Below are 24,505 nucleotides of genomic sequence, written 5' to 3'. Positions count from 1 at the left end.
CCATTCCAGACATAAATTCTATGTTGGGAACAACTTGCAGCTGTGATCAGCTTTGGAATGGACTTATCAGTCATAAAAGTTTTAGAAAATTGAACTGAAAAAAATAAGTATGTTGAAGGCATTCATTTTTTTATTTTATTTTAAGGAATGGTTTTAACTTTTCTAAATAGCTGTATTTAGAACCTACTTTTTATTCAATGGCTGTTTGTGAAACCATCCAGGGATCCTTTTAGCAGTTATGCCCAGACAGATCATGTAAGAACTCTGATAAATGAAAACAATGAAAACAGAACTGTAAGAACAATGACTTTCAATGGTTGTTTGTGAAACCATCCAGGTATTCTTTTAGCAGTTATGGCCAGACAGATCATGTAAGAACTCTGATAAATGAAAACAATGAAAACAGAACTGTAAGAACAATGACTTTCAATGGCTGTTTGTGAAACCATCCAAGTATCCTTTTAGCAGTTATGGCCAGACGGATCATGTAAGAAATCTGATAAATGAAAACAATGAAAATAGAACTGTAAGAAGAATGAGTTGTAATTGATATCAACTAACTTGGATATATTCGCAACTGTTTTGTGATGTTGTCTTCAAGTTTGCGGAATAGTTTGAAAGCATAAGATGCAACTTCAACAATGGGTGGACTTCTTTTATAGTTTTTGGCACTTGAATTTAATTGGTGGACATGGATGCACATGGATTGCAATGGCTTCATTTTGAATGTGTGGTCTAGATTTAATTTGATGTGATCTAATGGTTGGGAATTGGTTATTTGTTGATCCATGTGCTTTGATCTGTTTTAATGAGAAATAGAGTGAGTTGGGTGTCATTTATTGTAGTTATTGGGCCTGGGTGTCATTTATTGAACAAAGTGGGTTTAAATGTTATTGGGTTGGGTGTCATTTATTGAACATAGGGTGTTTAGTTGTTGAACAACACAACAATTATCGCTGACATACATTTCCTTTTGTTATGTGCAGGTAGGCATATTTATTTGGGATGCAAAGCTGCAGTTCTGATGAGTGGGGGTTGAAGTGACTGCTACTTTGTACTTCTCGAAGCCTTTATGGTTTTAGTTGTTTTCTAGTTGGGTCAATATGGTTTGCAGTCTTAAGTAGTAAAATACTATTTATGGATAGTTGTGGGCCCAGTCAATGTATGGGGAAATTTTGGACATAAATTAATATTTATTTATACTCAATGTTATTTATTTTTATTTAAATATTGGTTTCAAAAGTCTCAATCTATAGTGGTTTGTGGGACCAATACTATATCAATCACTAGTCCTACACAACATTATGAATCTCTCCCCTAAGTGCAATCCTTTTACCTTCATTATCTTAATCAATCCACTTTGAAATATGCCACACTCGCAAAGCCAACTATCCTTACGTGCCCTTCCCATGATTCATACACAACGACACGTTGTTTGCACCCGCTCTTAGATTTTGCCTTTGCTTTGGAAGTAAACAGTAGCTCCATAGCATTTCACATGCTACTTAAACGCATTATTATAGAGCGATCTCTCCGCACATTGACAAGATGCAGGTTGATTTGAGCTCTCAATGCATGGCATGGTCAGTGCTCTCTGTAACTGGAGCAGTGAACACGATTCAAAGATGGACCGCTATATAGTTATTTCATAACACTCTTTTGCAATAAATGCTAGACATCTTTAATAACATTGAGTGACTATTCATTCTTTGGGTTTGTCATAACAACGCAGTCCTCAATGCATGAATCTTTATAAATAATGATGTCAGTTTTGTAGAATCAAATCATCAGTTGGTTGCTTTCAATGCCCGGTTCAGGCCTACGAGCATTTTACAAGCAATTGGGCGTTGAATTTAAGATGTTGAAACTATGGGAAGGGTGACATCAAACCAAAATAGATATAGATTGAGGTATGCCATTGAACTTATGATGAGCAGATTGCAATATAATAGTATGTTACCCTCTGCTCAACCAGCACATGGGTTTCAAAATCTAGCGAAAACGATAGGCAATGCTGCTGGTAATGCCAATGACAATAACAATGAAAATACCTCTGTATCTGTGAGAATGCTGTGTAAGCACGGCCAATTGAAAGAAGCATTGCAAATTTTGCATTACATGGATTATCCCCTCGATTCCTTTACATATGATTCTCTCTTGCACGGCTGCCTTAAGAATACAAAATGTTCCCTCCCAGAAGCCAAGGTAGTCCATGCCCACATGATTCAAACTCAATTCGAATCCCAAGACATCTCTTTGTGGAATAAACTCCTCACGATGTATTCCAAGCATGGGACTCTGGCCGAAACTCGCAGAGTTTTTGATCAAATGCCCGAGAGAGACGTTATCTCTTGGACTCTGATGATTTCGGGTTACTCTCGATATGACGAACATGCCCGGGAGGCCATCAATCTTTTTAACAAAATGGATGTGCAACCTAACCGTTTCACCTTTGTCAAAGCTCTCTCTGCCTGTGCCAGATTAAAGTCTCCGGAACAGGGCAGGGATATCCATGAACAAATAATTGGATGCGGGGTTCTGTCTGATCCCCACGTGGGGAATGCTCTTGTAGACATGTATGCAAAATGCAGGTGTATAGAAGATGCACACCAAGTATTTGACAAAATGCCTCAATGGAATTTAGTTTCATGGAACACAATGATTGCGGGATATGTGCAGAATGGATTTGTTGATAAGGCCCTGGAACTTTTCCAGAAAATGCCTGAGAGAGACGTGGTTTCGTGGACTGCCATGATTGCGGGATTTGCCCAGAATGGCCAATGCGGCGAAGCCCTGAATTTTTATCGCCAAATGAAGGTGTCGGGTATGAAACCCAACCTGAAAACGTTTGCCAGTGTTCTTCCTGCATGTGCCAACTTGGAGGCTCTGGAGCAGGGCATGGAGATTCATGAAGAGATAATTCAATGTGGTTTTCAGTCTGATGTATTTGTGGGAAGTGCCCTTGTAGACATGTATGCCAAATGTGGAAGGATAGAGAATGCCCGTGAGGTGTTTGACAAATTAAGCCAACAAAATGTTGTCTCCTGGACAGCTATGATCGCAGGTTATGCACAAGCTGGGCAGGTTGATGAGGCCCTGGAGCTCTTTCAGAAAATGCCGAAACCAAATGTGGTATCCTGGACAGCAATGATTGCGGGATATGCACAGAATAGGCAAGGTGAGAAGGCCTTGAAGCTTTTTAGGCAGATGCAAGTGGCGGGGCCTAAGCCAAATTCAAACACCTTTGCCAGTATCCTCTCTGCATGCGCTGACTTGGCCGCTCTTGAACAGGGAAAGGAGATTCATGAAGAAATAATTAGAAGTGGATTTCAGTCACAGGTTTTTGCAGGGAATGCCCTTGTTGACATGTATGCTAAATGTGGGAGTGTAGAGGACGCCCTTAGTGTGTTTGAAAATATGCCTCAGCGAGATGTAGTCACCTGGTCAGTAATGATTTCTGGATATGCAATTCATGGCTCTGGCAAGGAGGCCCTCAAACTCTTTGAACAAATGCAACATTCCGGCATGAAACCGGATCGTGTTACCTTTCTTGGTGTATTGTCCGCATGCAGCCATGCCGGCCTTGTGGATGAGGGGCAGCAGTACTTTGATTGGATGAGTGAACGCTATCACATAAAACCTACAATGGAACATTATGGTTGCATGGCTGATCTTCTTGGTCGTGCAGGGCGCTTGAATGAAGCACATGATTTTATCAACAAAATGCCTATTAAAGCTGACGCCAGTGTGTGGGGATGTTTGCTTGCTGCCTGTAGAATCCATCACAATATAGAGCTAGGAGAACGTATTGCAGCACACCTTTTTGAGATGGACTCTAAAAATGCTTCACCATATGTGCTGCTGTCAAACATCTACGCTGCAGCTGGTTGGCATGATGGTATTGAAAGGGTACGTAAAATGATGAAAGACAATGTTGTAAAAAAAAAGGCTGGATACAGTTGGATTGAGGTCAATAAACAGGTGTCTATTTTCGTTGTGGGAGATAGGTCACACCCACAAACAGCGAAAATTTATGCAGAGTTAGAGAAGTTGTCTGGGCAAATGAATATAGCGGGGTATACGCCTGACACAACATGTGTACTGAATGATGCGGAGGAATAATAAAAGGAACATATGATTTGCTTTTATAGCATGAAGCTGGCAATCGCAATTTGGCTTATCGATACGTTCACGGGACAATCAATCAATAACTTTCAAGTAAGTGGGTGATTGCCACATTGCCACCAAGTTCACTTCCAGGATTATTACATGAAAAATTGGTATAAGGGGTGCTAAGCAGTTTCATCATTTCAAGAACAGTGGTCTTGTGGAGATTATGCGTGATACTAAGTGAAACAAGGTATATGAACATGAGCTTGCTCTATAACGAGCTTATTTGTAACCTCAACAATACAATGGGACTGAGCAACCAAGTAATATGCTTTGTTACCACAGCGAAGTGTTGGCAATTGCATTTGTGCTTATCAACACATTCCCTGGACAATTCAGGTTATCAAGAACCTTTGAGTACGTGGTGATTGCCACTCTACCACCAAGTTCATTTCAAAAATTGTTACATCAGAAATTGTTGCGAGGGGTGCTAAACCTTTTCAGCATTTCAAGAATGAATAATGTGCTCGTGGGGATTATTGGTGATGCTATGTGAAACAGTGTGAATACATACTTGTAGAGTAACAAGCTTATTTGTATCCTCAACCTTACATTGGTAGTGGGCAACTACGTAATGTGCTTTGTTACCACAGTGAAATGCTGGCAATTGCATCTGGATTTGTCAATACAATCCCTGGGACAATCATTTGGTTCATCAAGAGCCTTCAAATATGTGGGTCATTGCCAGTTTCCTATCAAATTCATTTCCACAATTATTGCACGAGAACTTGTTGCAAGGGGTGCTGAGCATTTTCACCATTTCGAGAGCGAACAATAAAACAAGGTACGGGGGGATATGAGCTTGCACAATAATCTGCTTAGTCATATCCTCAACTACACATTGGGAGCAAGCAACTCAGTAATATTTTTAGCTTCAAGGAAGCACAAATATTGAAGATCTACTGTAGACATCTGATTTATACTTGAATATTCCATGTCTGAATTGATGATAGTTGACATGAAGGATAGGTTGTTGGTGAGCCATGACACCTCATAAGTTTTCCAGTGGGATAGTCAGTTGAATAAGACAAAATTATGCCAATTTCTGTGATCCAAATCAAGCACTTCTAAAGGTAAGGGTTTTACTTATGCATATTGACAGGTTCACTATTCCTGCTTAAATTGATTTTATGAACTAGATGGAATTGTTAATTATCTAAATGCATGAGATTCGTGTATTGTTGCATTTAATGCTCAATACATATATATCGTCATTTGTCTACCATGGCAACTGGAGTTATATATTAAAATCTGTCTATAAAAAGATAAATTAGATACTAACTGGGTTCTATAATATGTATGGTTTTGTAATGTCCTCTTCTAATTACTTGCCCAAGGAAGGACGAAGTAGCCTATAGTCAATTACAAAGGGGGAAACCCATTATTCAATGTTTTTGGGGCAACATTGGGTAATTGGAGGAAAACTTGTGAAGGAAGCCAAAATTGGGGCTCACTAGAGGGAAACTTGTTATAGCCCCTCAAATTAAAATCAGGAGAGAAGACCCTGTGATATCCTCTGGTTAACCATTCTCCTTGGGCTAGACGAAATTCTGTAGCTGCAAGGTTGAAGCTGTGAAGTTGCTTCTAGGTCAAAGCTGTGAAGTTGCTTCTTTGTCGAAGCTATGAAGCTTCTAGGTTGAAGCTGTGAAGCTGCAAGGTCGAAGCTGTGAAATTGCATCAAGGTCGAAGCTGTGAATCTACTAGGTTGAAGTTGTAGAAATTGTTGCTAGGGGTCAAAGTTGCTAAAGAATTTGTTGAAAGGTCGAAGTTTGTTGCTGGAAGCTGTGCAAATCGAGAAGGAAAGTTGACTTGGTCTTGGAGGAGTCTTGGTCTGTTAAAATTGGCAACTAGGGCCAAACTCCATGTGAGTCATCTTATTTATGGCAGCTGATATTTTTCCTTGATTCCTCTCGTCGAGAGGTGTAGGATTGATCTAACGATCATCCAATTCCGACAAGTATTTATGGAGATATGAATTTATTTGTATTTACTTGACAAATTGTCAAGGTCGGCCAGTAGCGAAATGTGTGGCACACATGCCCAGCATATCATATAAATACAAGTGAGGTTGAGTCATTATTCTCTCACACATCTCCTCTCCTTGGCTGATTGGATTTACACACAAGGAAGAGAAGCTCACACGTGGGAAGAAGGAGGACGTAGAAGGGCAAGGAAGGAGGATGCAGAAGTTGCAACAAGACATTTTGGACAACATTGACCAAGCGTTGACTTTTCAGGGGTGCAGTTTTGGTGTGGCAACCTCTCCTAGGCATGCCACAATTTTTGGCACGCAAATCGAGGCAATCTAACCTTTGGTTTGACCAGCGTTGACTGCCCTAGTTTGGTTCAAGGGGTTGACTTCAGTTGACTGCAGTTTGAATGTGTTTTTGGGGTTGTTTATGGGCTGCTTCTTGTTGTTGTTGGAGGACTAGATGATCGGGAAATTGACCAAACATATTTAAGGTCAATTTCAACTTTTTTGACCATATTTGGCTTTGCTGGTTAGGGTTTGCTGCAGCTGTCATAAAATTACAGATTTCTGAATTTGTACTATTTCTCTCTACTGAACTATTGAAGATTAAAGAAGAATTGATCAGAAGGTTTGCCCGCATTAGGGTTTGTCCTTGGCTAGCCGCCACATCTTGTGTCTCTTGTCTTGGCTTGTTTTCTGTCGTTCTATTAATGCTCTATCAGCATTTTATTTTATGTTTATGTGATTGCTAAATAATGGCTAATAAGTAGAAATCGAAGTAAACTGCACTAAGCATAGAACATACCATAAATTAACATGGGATTAGAGGTAAGGTGAAGATAAAGTCCAAGCAAGAGCAAGAGCAAGAGCAATCACTGAATGCTGTTGAAGCAATCTCAAAGACTTCATAGGGTCCTCATCACACTTCACTGCTGAAGACAAGCTCCGTGAGAAGTCTGACTATCACGGATGGAAGATGTCTCTCGTTCTGACATTAGAAGAGCAGGAACTGTTGGACCATGTGAGAGGCAGAATCGTTGAGCCTCCATCAAATGCATTTGTTGCTGCTAGGAACAAGTGGACCAGGGGAGAAGTCAAAGCAAAGAAGATCATCCGGGACTTTATCGACAAATGCCTAGTGGCCTATGTTTCCGAGCTGACCACCTCCAAGGAAATCTACGATAGACTGGTAAGCTTATTTAAAGTTAATGATGCAAATCAAGTTTGTTCCTTAGAAATAAGCTGAAGGAAATTAAGAAGGGCAAAGATGAGAGTATGCAAGCATACTTCTTAAGGATCACTGAGATCAAGAATGATCTCCTATTGATTGGGGAAGTCGTTCCTGACAGGGAACTGACCATCGCAACTCTCGGAGGGCTCCCACTGAATGGTGTATATTCAGAACCACTCTTCTTAACAATAATGTAATCCCAGGATTTGAGGAACTGATGGCAAGATGCATTCAAGAAGAAACAAGGATGGAAGAGCAGGGAATGCCTGCATTTAGAGGCAGTCCCGCTGCATTCTCCTCTCATGCTAAAAGGAGAAATAATTTCAGGGCAAGATCTAAGGGAAAGGCCGGACCAAAAGGTGGAAGGAAAGGTAGATGTTACATTTGCAACAAAATTGACCACTATGCGAGCGAGTGCCCTGATAGAAAGGACACATCTCATGACAATGATCAAAATCACTCTCGAGGCAATTCCAACAACAATCAAAGGAAGGGCAGGTTCAATGGCAAAGGAAAAAGGAATGGCAGAAATCAGGGAAATGGTCAACCCTCCAAGAAGGCAAGAAACTCTAGGTATGAATCTAATGTTGTTAACAATACGCAAGATGAATATTATCTACCAGCGGCCATCTCTACTACTACTCCCCCGGACTCGCTGGGAAATTGGCTTATTGATAGTGGTGCCTCAAGGCACTTCACTGGTTACAAAGAAGCTCTCTCTAATTTGATAGAGAAGGAGACCAACCTGAAAATTGTTCTTGGGGAAAACTCCAAATATCCCATGAAAGGCATGGGGAATGTCTCTCTACAATTGAATCAGGGTAATACAATTCATTTGCAAGAAATCCTATATGTACCTGATCTCAAAAAGAACCTGGTGTCCCTTTCGGTAATGGAAGACAAAGGCTACAAAGTGGCCTTCAACGATGGCAAGGTACGTGTATGGAAAAAGAATTTCAAAGATACTTTCACTCTTGGGTTTAGGGTTGACTCTTTATATCATGTCAGAGGAAATCCGTTGGGTGTCATGACTTGTGACACATCTCTTCAGTCCGAACTATGGCATCGGAGGTTTGCCCACCTTCATTATAAAGGTCTACCAGATGTGAGACAAATAGTGACAGGGATGCCCGAGTTCAAATTAGAGCAAGAAGGTGTATGTCCTAGATGTGCTGAAGGAAAGCTCGAAAGGGGACCATTCCCCTCAAGCCATAGCAAGACCTCCAGTATGATGCCTGTGAATTCCTTGGGAGGATACTTATATTACCTCACTTTTACTGATGATTATTCTCGCAAGACTTGGATATATTTCTTGAAAAAGAAGGATGAAGTGTTCTCCTGGTTTCGTCACTTCAAAGCCTTGATCGAGAATCAAACCGAAAAGAAGATCAAAATCTTAAGGATTGATAATGGGACTGAGTATGAATCCGATGAGTTCCATGAATTTTGCAAAAAGGCTGGCATTAAGAGGGAGACTACAACACCATATACTCCTGAGTAGAATGGTGTGGCGGAAAGGAAGAATCGTACGATTGTGGAAGTTGTCCATGTTATGCTCCATGATCAAAGGCTTCCAAAGTTTCTATGGGTCGAAGCTGCAAATACCGCCGTATATGTGCAAAACCAATGCCCTCATCAAGCATTGGGTTCCAAGACTCATGAAGAAATGTTCACTGGTAAGAAACCTGACGTATCTCATTTTAGAATTTTTGGAAGTCCTGTATATTTTCATGTGCCGAAAGAGAAAAGGAATAAATTGGGTGCATCTGGAAAGAAAGGAATCTTCGTGGGCTATAACGAAAATACTAAGGGCTATAGAATCTATGTGGCTGGTCAAAGGGATTTCGAGATTAGCCATGATGTCACCTTTGACGAAGATATGGCTCTTAGCAAAGTTGACAATCTTCTTATATTGAGGAAATCTAGAGAAGCTGTCACCAGGAAACTAGAGGAAAAGGAAGATGAGACGATGCCCGATGTAGAAGAACCTATGGATCCTATTGATCCCCCTCTGCAAGAACCTTCCTCTTCTTGGAAGAGGCCTTCATGGTTCAGGGGGACACTTGATGATGTCGAAGGATACATTGCACCCAGAGGGACTTTCTGTGAAAGTAAGAAGCCGACCAGGTATCAAGGATACTTGACCATCATGAGCACGATCCTTCAAAATGAGCCTTCATCATTCGCAGAAGTTGTCAAGCATCAAGTATGGAAGGATGCTATGACTGAGGAATATGAGTCCTCCATCATGAAGAACGATGTCTGGGATGTGGTCCCCAGACCTTAGGACAAAGCAGTTGTCACTTCGAAATGACTTTACAAGATAAAGCATGGAGCTGATGGAAGTGCTGAAGTATAAGGCTTGTTTTGTCGCTTGTGGCTTCTCTCAAAAGGAAGGTATAGACTATGACGAGATATTTGCACCTGTTATCCGATATACCGCCATCCGCTCAATCATAGCCGTTGCTGCTTCGCAAGGATGGAACCTACATCAGATGGATGTCAAGACTGCATTCTTGCATGGTTCGATTAAAGAGGAAGTTTATGTGGAACAACCCGAAGGATTTGAGATTCATGATCGGGAATCTCACATGTGCAGGTTGAAGAAAGCCCTCTATGGGCTAAAGCAAGCACCTTGAGTGTGGTATGAGAGGATTGATAGCTACTTGATGAAGCTGAGATTCACTAGGAGTAAAGCCGACCCTAACCTTTACTTTAAGGTTGAAGATGACAAACCTCTCATACAGGTGTTGTATGTTGACAACCTCTTTTTGACAGGTGCAGACTCTCTCATTCACAAATGTAAGAGGGAGTCGGCTTCTGAGTTTGAGATGAAGGACATGGGACTGATGCACTATTTCCTAGGACTAGAAGTTTGGCAGAGGCCAAGGGAGATTTTCCTTTCTCAAGGAAAATATGTGGTGAAGATATTAGAGAGATTCGGTATGGTGGATTGCAAGCTTGTGACTACCCCGATGGAGCTTGACTTCAAGAAGTTAAGAGGTAGTGCTGCCGGACCTGTTCTACAAAATGTTACCGAGCATTGTCAACTCATAGGAGCATTGATGTTCTTGGTGAACTCCTGTCCAGAGATATGTTTTGCAGTCAACACGTTGAGTCAACATATGGTTGAGCCTCACCGCACACATTGGATTGGTGCCAAGAATATGTTGAGATACCTTCGTGGCACAATCACTCATGGGTTGAAATACATTGCCGGAGATGTGAGACTACATGGATATACCGATGCTAATTGGGTAGGCAGTGTGGTGGACGAAAAGAGCACTTTCGGGCGCTGTTTCTCTTTGGTATCTGCCTCGATATCCTAGATGAGCAGGAAGTAGAAGTCGGTGGCTTTGAGCACCACTGAGGCAAAGTACATTGCTGCGAGTATGGCCTCTTATGAGGCAGTCTGGTTGCGGAAGCTCTTCAGTGAGCTGTTTGGATTTACATTGGATACTACCGTGATCTTGTGTGACAACTAGAGCGAGATTCGTTTATCAGATGATCCCGTATTTCATGATCGCTCTAAGCATATCGATATCAGGTACCACTATATCTGGGATATGGTGCAGAGGGGAGCAATAAGGCTCCAATATATCAGTACAAATGAGCAGGTAGCCGACATTTTGAAGAAGCCCCTGGGAAAGGTCAAATTCTTGACTTTCCGAGAACGACTTGGTGTTGTTGAGAGACCCTCTTATGAGGGTCGTGTATGATGCATACATTGAGCTCTAGGAGCTCCGGGGGGCTTGGGGTACTTCTTGGAGTGACATGCGACCACAGGGCGACTCACCCTTCCCTAGTAGTGTGCTATGTACAGGGTGAAAGGTTCAACCTTCCCCTCTGATACCCCATGGCGACTTAGGGACAGGATGATTAGTTCTCCTGTCGAGGCATCCTACCCATGCAATTTGGGACTCATGGGAAGTACCTCTCATCTGATCAACGAGCAGGGAAATGGGGTTAGGGACCATAGTAGTACTATTGATGGACGTATCGTTGTATCTACCATACTCCCTATGCTAGGATGACCTCCATTGATCTGGGATCAATGAAACTGATTTGGGATCAATGAGAGTGGTATGACACACTCTCTAGGACTGACTTCGGGTCATTGGAGGATGGTATGATACATCCTCGATCATTTCTTCTTCTTCATAGTTCAGCAGAGCAGAGCAGAGCAGTGCATTTAATGGCAGAGATAGTACTGATGATCAGACGGATTAGCAGATGGAGTTCTCCCTAGTTGAGAGGGAGTGTTAAAATTGGCAACTAGGGCCAAACTCCATGTGGGTCATCTTATTTATGGCAGCTGATATTTTTCCTTGATTCCTCTCGTCGAGAGGTGTAGGATTGATCTAACGATCATCCGATTCCGACAAGTATTTATGGAGATATGAATTTATTTGTATTTACTTGACAAATTGTCAAGGTCAGCCAGCAGCTAAATGTGTGGCACACATGCCTAGCATATCATATAAATACAAGTGAGGTTGATTCATTATTCACTCCTCATCTCTCACACATCTCTTCTCGCCTTGAAAATTGGGTTTACACACAAGGAAGAGAAGCTCACACGTGGGAAGAAGGAGGACACAGAAGGGCAAGGAAGGAGGACGCAGAAGCTGCAGCAAGACATTTTGGACAACGTTGACCAAGCGTTGACTTTTCAAGGGTGTAGTTTTGGTGTGGCAGCCTCTCCTAGGCAGGCCACAATTTTTGGCATGCAAATTGAGGCAATCTAACCTTTGGTTTGACCAGCGTTGACTGTCCTAGTTTGGGGCAGCAGGTTGACTTCAGTTGACTGCAGTTTGACTATTTTTTTGGGGCTGTTTATGGGTTGCTTCTTGCTGTTGGAGGACTAGATGACCAGAAAATTGGCCAAACATATTTAAGGTCAATTTCAACTTGTTTGACCATATTTGACTTTGCTGGTTAAGGTTTGCTGCTGCTATCATAAAATTACAGATTTTTGAATTTGTACTATTTCTCTGCTGAACTATTGAAGATTAAAGAAGAATTGATCAAAGGGTTTCCCTGCATTGGGGTTTGTCCCCGGCTAGTCGCCACATCTTGTGTCTCTTGTCTTGGCTTGTTTTTTGTCGATCTATTAATGTTCTATCAGCATTTTACTTTATGTTTATGTGATTGCTAAACAATGGTTACTAAGTAGAAATCGAAGTAAACTGCAGTAAGCATAGAACATACCATAAATTAACATGGTCAAGGGTCATAGGTCTTGGAATTCTGCAATTGAAGTTCTATAAGAAGAGAAGAATTCTTGTGGGTTTTCCTCTTAGTTGGAGAGGTTTTGGCCTTGGCTGATCGCCTATATTTGGTGTTCTTTGTCTTATTGTTCTTTATGGTTTGGTAGTTGTTTGATGAAAAAAACACAGTAATAATTAAGGTGAAAAAGAATCTAATCAAGACAAGTAAAAATATATCACAAGCAGTTATCAAAGTAAGAGAAATTATCTACTCTAGCTACCCCTAGATTTCTCAAAAACAAGGTCAAGGGTTTTAGGTGAAACTTCGAACAAAAGATCTTGACCAAGCAAGGGAGGAGAAAAGGATCACGAAAATTAGATGTGACTTGAGTTTTCAACACAATGATCCTTAATGAAGCCTCTAACCAATGAAACCTTGGTTTAATAGTGGAATTGGAGCTAGGGGTTGGGATAATTCCAAATCTAGCCACGGAAGTTTCTTGAGATTTGTGAGGGCCTAGAGGACACCCCAACGTAGTTGTAGTCCAACTCACTCACCAAATAGATGGCTGCAATAAATTTTGTGTGATGCCCTAGGAGACACTAGGGTTAAGGCTTAAAAAAAGAGAGAGAGGAAGGTGACAAGATTGTTCGTTGGAGTGATCACCAAGGATTAGACCAGAGCCTAGTATATTAGGAGAATGGAGTCAATGAGATTTCAACCTCTGTGGTATCTTTTACCCAATCAAGAAGTTCCCCAGCAACTTCGTATAGCCCTAAACGCAACAACTAGGTTACCAAAGAAATTTATACCTCCTCTGCTACAATTTAATGACTTATTAACACAATTTATTAAGATAATGTACCCCTAGGAATATTCATTCACTATACCCAATCATGTAACATATGCAATACCCTCACAAAATTAGGGTTTGACAAATTCACATTTCATTAGGGCAAAAACTTAGAGTTCATGAGCGAAAATTCCATATATACATGAGCACATAAAGTAGATAAATTGTTAAATTTGGCAACTAGGGCAAAACTTCACATTGGATAGCTCATATGAGGCAGCTCATATTTTTCTTGGATTCCTCTCTCCGAGAGGTGTAGGATTGATCTAAAGATCATCCCATTCTGACATGTACAAATGGAATTATGAATTTATTTTGATTATAGACAAATTGTCAAGGTTAGCTAGCAAACTCATGTAGGCTCAGAAGTCCAATAGTGATGTCTATTCATCCTCAATGTTTGCATATAAATACATGGTGCTTCATCCTCATTTGGACACACTTCACTCACTCTCATCTTCTCTCTCCTTCATTGATTGGGTACAAAAATAAGAAGTTGCTCTCCACATGTGCGAAGGGAAGGAAGGGTTTTTTGTTCCATGCGTTGACCAGATTTGACCGAAAACTTCAGAGGTTGTTTTGACCAACGTTGACCAAGCGTTGACCCGTTTTGGTGTGGTTTTGGGTGGAGAAATTTTGTCTTAGCAAGCCACAGACCTGGGGACAAGAACAGAGGCAATCTGACCTCCTGTTTGACCAACGTTCACTGTATTAGGGCTGGCCGTAAGGTTGACTTTTGTTGACTAGTTTTGACTGGACTTTTTCGAATTGCTTTGGGCTGATTAGACTTGTTGGAGGCCGAAGTTGACTGGGTTTGACGAGCTGAATTAAGGAAGAAATTTGCCCTGTTGACCAATGTTGACTTTCTGGTTAGGGATTTCTGTTACTATTGTTTGACTGATCAGATTTCACTTTGATTGGGCAAGTGAAAATTGTATCTTGTACTCTTTCTCTCTCTGTTGAACTTTTGAAGAATTATAAAAAGAATTGATCAAGGGTTTCCCCACATTGGGGATTGTACATGGCTGGTGCCATATCTTGTGTCCTCTTGTCTTGGCTTGTCTTCTACTGTTAATGTTTATTTTCTATCTGCTTTTTACTATCATGTTGATGTGATTGCTAAACTGGATATTGATATTGGGCTAATAAGAAATTTGAAGTAAAATTGCTCTTAAGCATAGAACATACCATTGTTATCTAAAATTAACATGGTATTAGAGCTGAGGTGAAGACAAAGCCCAAGTAAGAGTGAGAAGAACAATTACCAAGAGGAGCAATCATTGATCAAAGACAAGATTCAATGGCTTCCACATCCTACTTCAAGTATGATAACAAGCTTCATGATAAGTCTGATTATCATGCATGGAAGATGTCTCTTGATTTGACATTAGAAGAGTAAGATGTGATAGATTATGTGCAGGGAAAGATTTCAGAACCTCCTTCTAATGCTCTGGTTGTTGCTAAGGCCAAATACAAGAAGGTTGAAGTCAAAGCCAAAAAGATCATCAGGGATGTTATTCATAAGCATTTAGTTGCTTACATTTCCGATTTGAACACTTCAAAGGAGATATATGACAGGTTGGTTGGCATGTTCAAATCTAACAATGCAAATCAAATTCTTTTCCTCAAGGACAAGTTGAAGGATATAAAGAATGGAAGAAATGAAGATATTCAATCCTACTAAATGAGGATTACTGAGATTAAAAATGATCTTCTTTTGATTGGAGAAGCTATTGCTGATAGGGAGTTTACCCTCATTGCCCTTGGAGGACTCCCTTGTGAATGGCACGTGTTCAACACTACTATTCTTAATAACGACAGGATTCCAGGTTTTGAAGAATTGCTGACTAGATGCTCTCAAGAAGAAACAAGGATGTTAGAACTAGATATGCCTTCAAATAGGAATGATCCTACTGCATTCTCTACTTATGCTAAAAAGAAGAACAATGCAAGTTCAAAAAAACAATGTCAAGGAAGGTTGAGTTTCAAAAATGGAAGGAAGGGAAGATGCTACATTTGCAACAAGTTTGGTCACTATGCTAGGGAGTGTCCTAATAGAAGGGATACACCACATGATGATGACAACCACAACAACAACAATTTCAGGGGCAACAACAATCAAAGGAATGGAAGATTCAACAACCAAGGAAAAAGGAATGCTCCCGCTTCTCATCAAGGAAATGGTCACCCTCCCAAGAGATCAAAAAACACCAGGTATGATGAATCTAATGTTATTGATAACAAGCAAAAAGAATTCTATCTTATATTATACTGCATCTCCTCTAGATACTTTGGGAAATTAGTTGATTGATAGTGGTGCCTCAAGGCACTTCACCGGGTATAAGGAAGCTCTTTCAAATCTGATTGAAAGGGATACAAATTTAGAAATTATCCTTGGAGACAATGCCACCTATCCCGTGAAGGGAGTTGGGAATGTTACTCTTCAATTGAATCAGGGTAACACCATTCATCTACAAGAAGTACTATATGTACCCGATCTAAAGAAGAATTTGGTATCTATCTCGACGATGGAGGACAAAGGATTCAAGGTGGCTTTTATCGATGGAAAGGTATGTGTGTGGAATAAAAATTTCAAAGATGCATTTACACTTTGGCTTCAAGGTTGATAGCTTATATCAAGTTGGAGGAAGCCCATTGGAAGCTATGTCTTGTGACACATCACTTCAATCTGAATTATGGCACCGGAGGTTTGATCATCTACATTATAAGGCTCTACCCGATGCAAGGAGGATGGTGACAGGTATGCCCAAATTTAAAGTAGAACATGAAGGTGTTTGTCAGGGGTGTGCCGAAGGAAAACATACAAGGGGACCATTCCCCTCAAGTGATAGCAAGAATACTGACATATTGCAATTGATTCATTCCGATCTATTTGGTGCAATGCCCGTGAACTCATTGGGAGGATACTTATATTATGCAACCTTTATAGATGATTTCTTTCACAAGACTTGGATATATTTCTTGAAGAAGAAGGACGAAGTATTCTCATGGTTCCGTTCTTTCAAAACTTTGGTTGAAAATCAAATCGGGAAGAAGATCAAAATATTGAGGACCGATAATGGAACCCAATACGAATCAAATGAGTTCAAAGATTATTGTAGAGAAGCTGGCATTAAGAGGGAGACTACTACCACATATACCCCTGAGAAAAATGGTGTTGCCGAAAGGAAGAACCGTTCTATCGTAGAAGCCACCAGTGCCATGCTTCATGATCAAGGCCTTCCAAGTTCTTATGTGCTGAAGCTACAAACACTACCGTGTATGTTCAAAATAGATGCCCTCATCAAACGTTGGACTCCAAGTCTCCTGAAGAAGTTTTCACTGGTAAGAAACCTAATGTTTCTCACTTTAGAATTTTTGGTAGCCCCGTATATTTTCATGTGCCAAAGAAAAGAGAAGCAAATTGGATGCTTTTGGGAAGAAGGGAGCATTTATGGGCTATAGTGAAACTTCTAAGGCATATAGAATCTATGAGACTAGTCAAAGAGAAGTGGAGATAAGTCATGATGTCACTTTCGATGAGGATGCTATTCTTGGGAAGATTAGTAACCTTCCTCTTCCAAGGAAGGACGAAGAAGTATATTCCGGAAAGCATGGAGAACTGCAAGATGAGCATATGCCCAATGTTGAAGGACCAATGGATCCCATTGATCCACCCCCTCATGAGCCCTCCTCGAAAAGGAGACTCTCATGGCTTAGGGGGACTCTTGAAGATGTTGAGAGACATGTTGCACCTTGGGGGACATTTCGTGAAAGCAAGATTCCGAATAGGTACCAAGGTTACTTAACCGCAATGAGAACCATTGTTCAATCTGAGCCTTGCACATTCGAAGAAGCTGCCAAACACCAGGTTTGGAAGGATGCAATGAACAAAGAGTATGAGTTGATTATGAAGAATGATGTCTGGGATGTGGTCCCTAGACCCAAGGACAAATCCGTTGTCACCTCAAAATGGCTTTTCAAGATCAAGCACGGAGCTGATGGAAGTGCTGAAAAGTTCAAGGCCAAATTCGTTGCTCGAGGCTTCTCTCAAAAGGAAGGTGTAGATTATGATGAGATATTTGCACTAGTTGCCCGCTACACCACTATCCATTCAGTTATACCCCTTGCTGCCTCGCAAGGATGGATTCTTCACCAGATGGATGTCAAGACTGCCTTCTTGCATGGTTCACTTAAGGAGGAAGTCTATGTAGAACAACTCGAGGGGTTCAAAGTTCAAGATCGTCAAACACATGTATGCAGGTTCAAGAAAGCCCTTTATTAGTTTTAGCAAGCACCACGGGCTTGGTATGAGAGGATCGATAGCTATCTAATGAAGCTGAGATTTACAAGAAGTGACGCTGATTTGAACCTTTACTTTAAGGTTGAGAACGTAGACCTCTCATCTTGGTATTCTATGTGGACGATCTCCTTCTGACAGGTGCAGACCCTCTTATTCATCAATGTAAGAGGGAGTTGGCTTCCGAATTTGAGATGAAGGACCTAGGACTGATGCATTACTTCCTAGGGTTGGAGGTCTAGCAAAAGGCATGCGAGATTTTCCTTTCTCAACGAAAATATATTGTGAAGATACTTGAAAGATTTGGGATGGTGGACTGCAAGTCCGTGACTACTCTGATGGAACTTAACTTCAAGAAGTTATGTGGAAGTGTTGTTGGGCCCGATTTGGTAAATTCTTCTGATTATCGTCAACTTGTGGGGGCCCTGATGTTCTTGGTGAACTCCTATCCGGACATATGTTTTGCAATGAATACATTAAGTCAGTTTATGATCGAGCCTCATCACATACATTGGATTGCTGCCAAGAATCTCTTGAGAGATCTTTGGGGCACAATCATTTATGGACTGAGATACACTGCCGGGAATGTGAGGCTTTATGGTTACTCTGACGTAGACTGAGTTGGTATTGTGGTGGATCGTAAGAGCACATCTGGAAGTTGCTTCTCTCTAGGTTCTGCTTCGATATCATGGATGAGAAGGAAGTAGAAGTCGGTTGCCTTGAGCACTGTTGAGGCTGAATACATTGCTAGTAGTTTGGCCTCCTATGAAGCTGTTTGGTTGAGGAAGCTCTTTAGTAAGATGTTTGGACATGTGCTGGACACCATCGTGATCTTCTGCGACAACCAGAGTGGGATTCGTCTTTCGGAGAATCCTGTGTTTCATGACCGCTACAAGCATATTGATATTAGGTACCACTTTATCCGAGATATGGTACAACAGGGAGCAATAAGGCTCCAACACATTGGAACTAATAATCAAGTCGCTGATACTCTTACAAAGCCCCTGGGGAAGGTCAAATTCTTAACCTTCCGTGAACGACTTGGAGTCGTGGAGAGACCCTCTTATGAGAGTCCTGTATGAGATGGATGTTGAGCTTTGGGAGCTCCTAGGGGCTTGGGGTACTTCTTGGAGCGATGAGCGACCATAGGGTGAGTGGTTCACCTTCCCCTAATGGTGCGCAATGTACAAGGTGAATGGTTAACCTTCCCCTGTGATACCCCATGGTGGCATATGCATGGGATGAGTGGTTCACCTTCTCCTATGGCATATGAACAGGATGAGTGGTTCATCTTCTCTTGCCGGCACATCCTACCCATGCAGTCCGAGACTCATGGGATGTACCTCTCATCAGGCCAATGAGTAAGGAAATGAGGATAGGGACCATAGTACTACCGATGGATGCATCGTGTACTACCATACTCATGCTAGGATGTTGATATTGATCTGAGATCAATGGAAACTGCCTTCGAGTCGGTTAAAAGTGGTATGACACACTCTCTTTTATTGGAGACTGACTTCAGGTCAGTGGAGAATGGTATGATACATTCTCGATCATTTCTTCTTTGTTCATAGTTCAACAGAGCAGAGACAATGATGGTATAGATTGTCATACAATTTTGCAAGTGAAGTTCTCCCTAGTTGAGAGGGAATGTTAAATTTGGCAACTAGGGCAAAACTTCACATTGGACAGCTCATATGAGGCAACTCATACTTTTCTTGGATTCCTCTCTTCGAGAAGTGTAGGATTGATCTAAAGATCATCCCATTCTGACATGTACAAATGGAATTATGAATTTATTTGGATTATGGACAAATTGTCAAGGTTGGCCAGCAAACTCATGTAGGCTTAGAAGCCCAACAATCACATCTATTCATCCTCAACGTTTGCATATAAATACATGGTGCCTCATCCTCATTTGGACACACTTCACTCACTCTCATCTTCTCTCTCCTTCATTGATTAGGTATGAAAATCAGAAGTTGCTCTCCACATGTGTGAAGGGAAGGAAGGGTTTTATGTTCCATGCGTTGGCCATATTTGATTTAAAATTTCAGAGGTTGTTTTGACCTGCGTTGACCAAGTGTTGACCTATTTTGGTGCGGTTTTGGGTGGAGAAATTCTATCTTAGCAAGCCGTAGATTTGGGCACAAGAACCAAGGCAATCTGACCTCTTGTTTGACTAACGTTGACTGTACTAGGGCTGGCCGCAGGGTTGAATTCTGTTGACTAGTTTTGACTAGACTTTTTCGAACTGTTTTGGGTTGATTAGACTTGTTGTTGGAGGCCGAAGTTGACTAGGTTTGATCGAGTTGAATTGAGGAAGAAATTTGCCCTGTTGATCACATTGACTTTCTAGTTAGGGCTTTCTGTTACTACTGTTTGACTAATCAGATTTCACTTTGGTTGGGCAAGTGAAAATTGTATATTGTACTCTCTCTCTCTGTGCTGGACTTTTGAAGAATTATAAGAAGCATTGATCAAGGGTTTGCCCACATTGGGGTTTGTCCCTGGCTAGTGCCATATCTTGTGTCCTCTTGTCTTGGCTTGTCTTCTACAATTATTGTTTATGTTCTATCTGCATTTTACTATCATGTTGATGTGATTGTTAAACTGGATATTCATATTGGGCTAATAAGAAGTTTGAAGTAAAATTGCTCTTAAGCATAGAAAATACCATTGTTATCTAAAATTAACATAAATAGACCATGAAAAGCACTTACAAGTATAGTGAGTATATCCAATCATCAAAGAGAGAGAAAATCGAAGCTCCAAGACCAAGACAAGATTTCCAAATATCAAAATGCATCAAAGATCATCCAATTCGTCCTCCAATAGCTATAGCGAAATTCTCAAGAAGAGATAAAGATCCAAATCCAAGTGATGATGAGAATCAAATGATCCTCTCATCAATGTATATCATCCTCTAAGGGTTCAATTTGCCTAATTAGGCCTAATGATGCCCCAACTAATAAAATAATGTACAAAATAACATTACTTGGTGACCAAGATAGCTCCATAACATGAAAATAAGCCTCTCAAGCGTGCTAAAATGATAGATACAATGGGTCGAAGGGCCATCAAAAGGCCAAATGGAGTCCAACATGTGCTAAAGTGAGTGGAATTGCTCCAAATATAGTGATAAAGGGGGTGGCCCGTTGATCTCCAAGAAAATGACTTGTGGTGCTCCCAAGTGGGTTTAGGGGCACAAAAACATCCTCATGGGTCTCCAAGAGGATCGAACAAGCCTATATCCCATCTGCAAGGGCTGAAACAATATTGCAAGCCCTACCTTTGTCTCCTATGTTGAGGCACAACTTCATCTGAGCCCTGGATCATCTGCCAAGTGTATCGTGCAAGTGTTTAACCGACTGGGCAAGGTGGTCCAGGTACCTCATCATCATCAAATAGGTGGAACATGATCGAGCAATGGATAGAACTGAAGGATCCCATGGTATGGCTATCTTCTCTCTGCTATAATGGAGGCCCATGACTCTCAACGCATACCCTACAAATGCCAATATAACTCTATGGAGGGCTTGGACCCCATATAGGGAGACCAAACTCCAAGATGAAGACCCACCTGCAATCCTATATAAGATCCAATGCATCTCCTCGCCTTCTAGTACAACAAATCGTTAGTGTAATTATGAAAATGAGTTTACAATTCATGGAACCAAGTGGACACTTCATGGTGGCATGCCCTTCCATAATGGGCTTTAGAGTGTATAGATGTCTCCAAGTTCAAGAAGGAGGTTAGTCAAGGACCCTATTAGGTGGTTTCAACCCCTAAGGGAGTGATAGGTCCATGCTGCATCCTTCAAGTGGTAGGTGTCGTGATATAATGGTGGAATAGAGTGGGGGGTATTGGGGGGGAGGTTCCAAGCCACATGCCACAGTAGAAGGGTAGCTATGATAAGGGAAGCCCACACTTGGTTATATAGATGTAGGAGGGAGCAATCGTGGTACATGAGTTACCTCGACCTTTGTTTTTCTACCCTTATTCATATGCTGTTTTCCTTTTATTGAATTTTCTTCTTATAACCACTCGAGGCTCTAGGGAATGAGAGCATGATGTGATTGATATAGCAGTAAATACTAAATATCCCCTTAAGGTTGGGCAGTTCATCGCCCACTAGGGGTTGGGACAATCATGGGTTCCTTAATAATGCATGGGGCTCATATAGGGGCCTTCAGAACTAGGGTGTTGGCCATGATAATGGTTAGCGATCATGTTTGGTTTTTGCCACGTGCTAAATTTTTATGTCCCGACCATCTTTTGCATTTTATGGTACATTTCCTGTTGTAGGTGGCCAAATTATATTTTTAGCTGCGTCAACCTCCGGGGCATCATTCTAGGCCCGACCTAAAGTGTGTACAAGGGGAGGGGGGAGCTAACTCCTTGTGGACCCAATGGTCAAATGTGGAACTGGATGGGAAATATATGAAATGGGGTTATAATGAGCGGAGGGGAGTGATGTACATTGTATATGGTGTCAGGCAACGAGACCACAAAACCAAAATCAAGATTTTCCATGTAATGACATTTCTAAAGCTAAGAGCCAATAAATAAGATTCCACGGGACTAGGATACAAGTTTAACCACCAAGTTGGACAAAGGGGACAAGAGTACAAATCAATACCATTCTTTCCACCGAATCGCCCCACCAATCCATGTCCAAAAGTGTCCATGATAAGTAAACAAAAGTACCAACTACATGATGAAAAGCCATACCTTCGTGTTTGGAAGACTCACCTTCAAACATACGATCATAACAAATGGACAAGGAATCATAATGGCTGGCTCAGGTGGTGGAGATGGTGGCACATCGAATTAGCTGGTGGTTGCAAGGGGTTGCTGGTTGCCAATTGAGGACCATCTAGGAGAAAAACATTGTCCTATGGGTGTCACCCATGGGTGGTGGGTAACAAGACACATTTTATTTCTGGTGGGTAACGAGACCTGTTTTATTTTTGCTGGGCTGTTGGTCAGTGATATATCGTTACCGTTTTGCGAGAAAATATCAAGATATTTTCCGTTTTGAAAATATCGCCGATATATCGCCAAAAATTCGCATGGCGATGGAAAATATCACTGAGCGTGCGGGGGTAGAGCTTCAAAAGTGATTTTTGTTGTTTTTTGTCATTTTGCTTTGTTGGTCTTGGAGAAGGAAGGGGAAGATCTTTGTGGTGGTTTTCAAGGAGCGATTGAGGATCAAACAACCATTATCATTATCAACCAAAAAAATTTTGTGGATCAAATATTCAAGAACAGTGAGACAAACTTCATTTCTTCCATTAACATGTATGTTCTTAAAAACCTCTATGTTAAAGATTTTTTCATAGATTTAGGGTTATGCTTGCTTTCCTCTTTGCCTAACATCATTTTGGCTCTTTGTTTTTTTTTTTTTCCATTTGCTATGATTTTCATGCCCTTGAGCCAATGCAAGGGTTTTCTCCATATTTGGACAATATGCTTCATTTTTGTTATTCACCCTCTTATTGCCATTTTTCATTGCAAATAATGTAGTAAAAAAAATATTTTAGGTGGTTGTTAGTTTTTGTATATGGGGGTTTAATGGCATTTTTTTTTTTGGTGCCCTAGGTTTGAATTAAACCACTACAAATGCCAAAGTTGTTGGACCCATTTTGGGAGTATGGGGACCCTGATGGTGGGACAAATTGGGCACATCTAACATGCAATTTGTGTGGGGACAAGATGACAGGGTGGGTTATGCGATTGAAATACCCTTTGGCTAGACTCCCTGGACATGAAGTGTGAAAATTCCTATACTCGAAGTGACCCCTACTGCAACAAATCTGAATCTACTTCACCTACTTGATTTTTAATATACATTAGCCAAGTTATTCTTCTGAATACTGAAGCAAATTACTTCTGCAACCTACACTAATTAAATATTTGATCTCATGAAACAAAAAATAGAGCGAATAACAAGATACATAGGACTATTTTTGGACACAATAGTTCCCAGAAAAACCCAATGCGGGAAAACTGGTGCGACAACTCTGAAGATTTTATTATTATGTAGGAGAAATATCTGAATACAAAGCAAGGATGTTCATCTAGCAATCATTCATAGAGAAAATACTAGCGGAAAATCTGAGTGAGTTTTACCTCACTTCACCTGGTAGAATCCCGGCTGATTCGGCACAAGACTGGCTAACCCTGACTATTTCTCCGCTGGCTCTGCGTTAGCCTTGCATCACCTTCTCTGCCCTTTGCGTCAGCTCTCTTGGTTGTTCCCGACAGTTCTTGGCAGTTTCGGTTGTTCCTGGTAGTTTTGGCGATTCCGACAGTTCTAGATTCTGCCGACATGCAACTTTTCTGCGTCAGCTTTCCCAGCTACTGCGCTACCTCTGCGTCAGCTCTCCTGGCTGTTCCGGCAGTTCCCGTTAGTTTTGGTTGTTCAGACAGTTTTGGATTTTGCATGACAGGGAACTTTTTTGCGTCAGCTCTCCTGGCTACTGCGCTGCCTCTCTGCAAGCTCTCTCCGCCTCTCTGTTCTATATTTTCCGGAAATTCCTTCTCCCATATTCTCTCTGCCCCTCAACTACAAGATCTCTCTAATCAATTTTCCTCCTAAGAACTTCTCACCTCAGAAAATCGATTTCCTCAATCTCTTTGTGTGTCTTTCCAAATGAACCCCAAGCCTCTGTTTTATACTTTTCTTGTTGAGTCTTCAGTGGTCGAGATTAAGTCTCGAATCAACGGCTAAGATTAAAACATGACTTGATCCGCCTTCTAGA

At 41.2% G+C, this 24,505-nt stretch overlaps 1 protein-coding gene across 1 annotated transcript in view; it reads left to right on the top strand.

Moving 5' to 3' along the window:
- The first annotated feature begins 1,471 nt into the window (after window positions 1–1,471).
- LOC149258205 (pentatricopeptide repeat-containing protein At5g39350-like) overlaps window positions 1,472–24,505 on the top strand; it is a 129,135-nt gene continuing 106,101 nt past the window's right edge. The window contains exon 1 of the mRNA XM_089414908.1: window positions 1,472–3,407. Within this exon, the coding sequence (XP_089271034.1) occupies window positions 1,870–3,407 (1,538 nt within the window). The 5' untranslated portion in view covers window positions 1,472–1,869. The remainder of the gene's footprint in view (window positions 3,408–24,505) is intronic.

Source organism: Pinus tabuliformis, chromosome 6 (assembly GCF_031772625.1).
Source record: "Pinus tabuliformis cultivar Carrire ecotype Pingquan chromosome 6, CPIR1, whole genome shotgun sequence".
Taxonomy (NCBI): Eukaryota; Viridiplantae; Streptophyta; class Pinopsida; order Pinales; family Pinaceae; genus Pinus; species Pinus tabuliformis.
The sequence above is the reverse complement of the archived record's forward strand: the minus strand, read 5'-3'. Positions and strand labels throughout refer to the sequence as shown.